Source organism: Leptonotus elevatus, chromosome 17, assembly GCF_054856555.1.
Source record: "Leptonotus elevatus isolate MCC_2025b chromosome 17, RoL_Lele_1.0, whole genome shotgun sequence".
NCBI lineage: Eukaryota > Metazoa > Chordata > Actinopteri > Syngnathiformes > Syngnathidae > Leptonotus > Leptonotus elevatus.
In genome coordinates, this window is record NC_141255.1 from 3,423,522 (window position 1) to 3,429,852 (window position 6,331).

Below are 6,331 nucleotides of genomic sequence, written 5' to 3' on the forward strand. Positions count from 1 at the left end.
AGTTTTAGCAGGGAAGCCCAGACTTACCTCTCCTGAGCTACTTCATGCAGTCTTTCTGGGGGAATATAGAGGCATTCCCAGACATAGTGGGAGACAGTTTCTCCAATCGTGTCCTTGGGTCGGTCATCCATTTTTCGGTGACGTCCCACAGCTCATGTCTATTGGTGAGGGTGGGAACGTAGATCGACCGTTAAATCAAAAGTGTCGCCTTGATACTTGGGATAGGATCTCATCCTCAACCTGAAGAGAGCACAACTGAGGACCAGATCTCAGTTTTGGATGCGCTGATTTTCATCCCATTCATAAAGGCTCTGGATATGTTGTGGTGCTGTTCTGGTTAACAAGTCTTAACATCGCATGGACATCGGGGACATTGCTTCTGGATTGGTAGATGTGGGGGTCCCGCTTTTTAAGAAGGAGTTCTGAGGGTGTGTTCCAAAACTGATCTTGTTTCATTTTTTTTAACACATGATTCATTTATTTTCTATCATCTCAATGTCATATTTCTGAATATTGTCTTGAGATCTCAAGGCGCCTTGACAGCACAATTTAATAACACGACATAACAATGGAAAAGCACTGCCTCGACAATTGTTACCCCAGGTCATCAAACAGATGTTTAGGCAGCATGTCGGCTTAGTAGAATATTAATATGCTAACGTGACAGCACTTTTCATTTCAAAGGGTATAAATATCTTTTTCATCACAAATTCTCTTTTGTGCTCCTCCGCAGGTTCCGTGTGAGTAGGAGGTGTCGACCAGCAGGAGCCGATGCCATGGATGCGCTGAATTTCAGCTACTGGAACGCCTCAGAAGGCAACGACACTGACGCGGCAGAGGAGCGTGAGGGCACCTACAAGACTGTGGAGGTGGTGTTCATCGTGCTGGTGGCCGGCTCCCTCAGCCTGGTCACGGTGATTGGCAACATCCTGGTCATGCTCTCCATAAAGGTCAACAGGAACCTGCAGACTGTCAACAACTACTTTCTCTTCAGCCTGGCGTGTGCCGACCTCATTATTGGACTCTGCTCAATGAACTTATACACAGTCTACATCGTCATCGGGTACTGGCCTCTGGGCCCGGTGGTTTGCGACTTGTGGCTGGCGCTGGACTACGTGGTCAGCAATGCCTCAGTCATGAATTTGCTCATTATAAGCTTTGACAGGTACTTCTGCGTCACTAAGCCACTCAGCTACCCTGTCAAAAGGACCACCAAGATGGCGGGCATGATGATCGCTGCTGCCTGGGTCCTGTCCTTTATCCTGTGGGCGCCAGCCATCCTCTTTTGGCAGTTCATTGTGGGCGGGCGGACAGTGCCAGAGAAGGAGTGTTACATTCAGTTCTTCTCAAACGCAGCCGTCACTTTTGGCACCGCCATCGCTGCCTTTTACTTGCCTGTAATCATCATGATTCAACTCTACTGGCAGATCTCCAGGGCGAGCAAGAGCCGAGTCAAGAAGGATAATCGCAAGCCTTCGGGAAGCAACGCAAAGCCTTTGTCACCAGCAAAGCGCAGGAACAAACCTAACAACAACAACATACCGGCTGAGAGTATAGCAACCTCCCAGAGCCGGAACACGGAGGATGGCGGCAGTCAGCACGACGGCAGGATGCAGAACGGCAAAGCGCCTTCCTCCACTGTTGAGGGCGAAACAGAGGGTGATGACACGGCAAGAGAGATTTGCACTGCTGGCGAGGAGAAGGAGAGCTCCAATGATTCCACCTCGGGCAGCGCGGCCGCATCAAACATGAAGGACGAAGAGTCCCCACCTTCGGCTGCTAATTCTGCCCCTGACCCTGGCCCTGGCCCGGGCCGCCCGCTACCCCGCCAGCGCACCAAAGCGGGGGTCTCCAAGCTGACCTGTATCAAGATCAAGGCCAAATCCCCCAAAGGCGACTGCTACACGCCGTCCAACGCCACAGTGGAGATTGTGCCCGCTTCGGAGCGGCAGAACCACGTGGCCCGAAAGATTGTGAAGATGACCAAGCAGCCGCCCAACAAAAAGAAGAAGGCGGCTCCGTCACGGGAAAAGAAGGTGACACGCACCATCATGGCCATCCTGGTAGCCTTTGTGGCCACATGGACACCATACAATGTGATGGTGCTGATCAACACGTTTTGCTCCAGCTGCGTCCCCAACACGGTGTGGACGCTGGGCTACTGGCTGTGCTACATCAACAGCACAATCAACCCCGCCTGTTATGCCCTGTGTAACGTCACCTTCAAAAAGACTTTCAAGCACCTGCTGCTGTGCCAGTACAAGAACAGTCGCTCTGCTAGGTAGACATTTCCAAGAGTGTGGCGTTGTGCTGATGATTTGTGCGAATGACAGTCCATCCTTCCATTTCCACCATTTCTCTCAATAGATTATTTCTCCATGACGTCACATGTACTTACAGGTGGCAAAAGCCCAAGTGATCTCCGATGGCACCAGTATTTAAAAAACAAAACAAAAAAACTTCTATATTATTTGACCAAGGTAGAGCAGTTCAGAAGAAAAAGTTTTTTTACCACCATAGTTTGAATGTGTAAAGTCTTAGGCAAAAAGAATTACGAGGTGAAGTGCTTGAAAAAGAAATCCAACGGCAGGTAATTACATTCAAAAAAAAGAGTAGAAATTCAGACATTATTGACATGACTGAAGTAACGGCTAATTCAGGAAACAATAAAATGTCGGACACGGTACATGCAGGGTAATGGCTACCATAATTTGTAGATTAGCCTCACCTAGCAATGAATAGTACTTTTGGTGACTAATGTTGTTTGACTTGGAATCTGCTAGGCTATGATTGGTCGTCACTTGCCCTGATATTTAAAGGTGCATTGCGAAGTTTAAAATGCTAATGTAGCTAGCATATAAACAAGGGGAAAAAAACAAGAAGAGGCCGGTTTAGATCACAACCCAAAATCCAATTTGCAGCTGCAGTTATCCTTTAAGCCAGAGGTGGCAGTCGTGAGTAAAAAAAAAAAAAAATGACAAACTCTGCACTGCATCTTTTACCAAGAAAGCTACAAGTACGAACCTTTTTATTTGGAAGTGGACAGTACAACCCCAAACAAAGTTTGTTGTCACCGGTTAAGTTTAGGTCAGCGGTAATCACTTGCATTCTGCTACCCGGAAGTACTCTGGTGCCTATTGTTTACAAACATTCTGAAATGTCCTATAAGCAATTGTAGCATCAGTAGGCTACAGGACAGGCTACAGGCTATTTTAGTGCTCCACAATGGGACAACAGGGCTGCCTGAATTTACAAACCTCACGTGTTTTACGTTCAGCGACAACACTTGTAGATAATTGTACAAAGCGGCTTTGTGTTCACCCGCAATCTTCCCCACGGATCTCCTCATCTTACCCAAAAACTGGATTTGTTTTCATAATTTGCCTTTTGTTTAGCTTCCCTGTCTACTAAATTCTACTCACGTGATGATTTTTAGCGCCCGTCAAGTTTTTTTTCTTTACGTGTCTTAAAAATTGGGAGGAAACAAATCGAATGTTCATCCCGGTATTCTGCTCGCTCATCTCTTTTTGACAGAATATTTTTTTGCTGACGCTAGCTAATAGCATATTTATGCATGCTGTCACATTACGGATCTCAACAGGTAGCTAAAGCTCAGAGCTTATTAGTGTTTGTTTTCGAGTGTGAGGATTAACGTACAGGTATATGGTGAGCGTGTGTGTGTGAGCGCGCGCGTGTGTGTGTGTGTGTGTGTGTGTGTGTGTGTGTGTGTGTGTGTGTGTGTGTGTGTGTGTGTGTGTGTGTGTGTGTGTGTGTGCGTGCGTGTGCGTGCGTGTGCGTGTATGCGTCCTGATGTGTGGTTGTGGGCTCCAAGTGTGGAGTTAACTTCAGATCACACCTTTACCGGCTCGTGATTTAAAAAGGGCTATTTTCTCGTCTTTAATGTCGTTTGGTCACGTTAGAAATTCATGTCAGCATTTTGAGTACATTTATACCTTCACACACAAAGCTTTTTAGGATGCTCACTGGACAGGGCTGATCAAAGGTAAGAAATTAGCACATTAGCATACACATGAGCATTTTACAGTCCCAAAATTTGCCCATTTCACGCCTTAGCTAGAGCATATTTATTGATCACCGGCGGAAGTAAGGGCAGCAATTTGTCTTTTTATGCGCTTCGACGCTTACTTGGACATACATGAAGCATAGCACATAATAGAGAATGGGTAGCATGTACTTTTCCTCACAACATAGCTGGAAAACACATTTTCATATGCTGCCCCCTAATGCAGTGACAGTAAATAAAATGTGATTAATTTAATCAAAAGTAGCATTATTCAACTTACCAGGATGCTTTTTTGGTCTTCTGTGTCTCTTTATGGACAATTCCTTCTCACAGTGTTTGCTGGAAAGAACATTTTCAGTTATGTGCTGCCACCTAGAGCTGTGGAGGACCCTGGTAAAACAACCATTGGGGGGAAATTGTGGGTAAGCGGTACAAAAGTGGCAAATAACAAATTCTAGTGTTGTCTTTTATTAGACTTCAAGGAAACTACGAATTCCCAAAAAGTAGGACGCATTTTCAAGTAAATGGTTGGGAACTTGTATAAAACTGACAATTCTAGCTAGCATGTCATTTTGGTTCACAAAATCTTGATTATTTTAATCAAAGTGGTGACAGCAGTAACATTAATCCATTTTCGAGAAGGGTCATGTCTTTGTAACCCCCCCCCCCCCCCCCCCCCCCCACACACACACACACATCTCATTTAGAATATGCTGGTAAAACTGGTCCAAATGTGACAATTCTAACCAAAATATCATTTTCTTCACACAATTTGATTATTTTCATCAAGGCCATGACTAAAGTAACATTATTTAACTTATCAATGTGTCTTTTTAACCACCAAAAAGCCCGCTGTAGTACTTTTATGGACATAAATGAAGCCTAGAATGCACAGCTTAGCTAGCATTTTTCTCACAACCTATCCGGAATGTAGCATTTCTAAAACGTAATTAATTACATAAACGTGATGACATGACAACATAACATTATTACACTTACCTCTAATTTCGTTGTTTCCCCCTTTTTTGGGACGAACTCCACCCACCATTGAAACATATTAGTTATGCCGGCATGTTCATCTTCTCACAATATGGGTGGAAAACCCACGTTTCTGGTCACAAGATGCCCCCTAGAGGCGCGGAAGACCTCTTTAAAATGACAAGGTGTTCCATTTTAAATGTTTAAAAATATATATACATGCTTTGATATCAAGGAATAAAAGATTATCCGTTTTTTATTTTAAAATCAAAATTTTGAAAATGAACAAAAAGCATACATTGATTTAAAATCTGATATTAAAATCCCCCCCCCCCCCCCCAAAAAAAAATTAGGTTTTTGTTAAGAGTCAATTGAGCAACTGCATTATGTTTGCTTTGCGTTGCCATCATCCCAATCTGGATGTCCGAGACTTCCAGTGCGGGAATTCCGGAATATCCTTGCCATTCGTTATTCCACGTCTTCACCATCGATGTCTTCATCGTGCCGTCAGAGCTAATCGGGCTCCTCTTCACACGGCTTTCGTCAAAGGGCTTAGTTTCTCCAATGCGGGAAAAAAGGCGGGGTGACGCAAAGAAATTTTGCGAAACAGGCGGGAAAGAAAATATCGGCAGATTGTACAGAGCAATTTCAAAGTGCCTTAGCCGGAATGACAAAATGGGAATTGCTCTTCGAGTGCTTGAATGTGCGTGTGTTAGCTCTGAGCTACAGCTATTTTCATTTAACAGCTGCCACATTTGTGTCAATATTTGCAGTGTGTGTACGTGTGAGTGTGTGTGATCTGAGATTGCAAACAGGCTTCCAAAGACTCCCCTCCATTTCACACACATTTTATAATTAGTGTACAAATGTGCTGTTGCAAAGTGTACAGAAACTTCGTGCGTTAAAATGTTTTTTTAATTATTATTATTTTAATAATAATGTGCATTTCTGTGGGCATGATTTGTATTGCAGTGAGGTTGGATGCCAAAAGTGAAAAAAAAACCTATTTGGCCCCACCAGCTGCATTTTTTTGTTTGTAGATGTTTTTGTGTGTGACTTGTGGAAAAAAATTAAGTTTGCCATGTAAATACAAATATATATATATATAAATCTATATGACATATATGTAAGAATTGAAAATGTACATACACGTGTTTCATAGCTACCTGAATGACCCCCCCCCCCCCCAAAAAAAAACCCCACTGCCCTTTCTCCTCTACAGCACCCCCTGTACAATAAAATGGTATTGAAAAATTTTCATGCATCTTAGTAGTTAAAAACTGTGCCATATTCTTTCAGGATGAAAATAAAAATGTAAAAAACAATAAC

At 43.7% G+C, this 6,331-nt stretch overlaps 2 protein-coding genes across 5 annotated transcripts in view; one reads left to right on the plus strand and one right to left on the minus strand.

Moving 5' to 3' along the window:
- Positions 1–5,128, minus strand: part of mtpn (myotrophin) — a 106,678-nt gene extending 101,550 nt beyond the window's left edge. For all 3 annotated transcript variants that reach the window (XM_086058277.1, XM_086058274.1, XM_086058276.1), the window contains exons 1-2: positions 5,024–5,128; positions 4,305–4,414 (exon numbers count right to left, since the gene is read on the minus strand). The gene's annotated coding sequence lies outside the window, so the exon portion shown is untranslated. The remainder of the gene's footprint in view (positions 1–4,304; positions 4,415–5,023) is intronic.
- Positions 1–6,324, plus strand: part of chrm2a (cholinergic receptor, muscarinic 2a) — a 48,210-nt gene extending 41,886 nt beyond the window's left edge. For both annotated transcript variants that reach the window (XM_086058270.1, XM_086058271.1), the window contains one exon: positions 734–6,324. In XM_086058270.1, coding sequence (XP_085914396.1) covers positions 777–2,285 — 1,509 coding nt within the window. In that variant the 5' untranslated portion in view covers positions 734–776 and the 3' untranslated portion in view covers positions 2,286–6,324. The remainder of the gene's footprint in view (positions 1–733) is intronic.
- Positions 6,325–6,331: the final 7 nt, after the last annotated feature.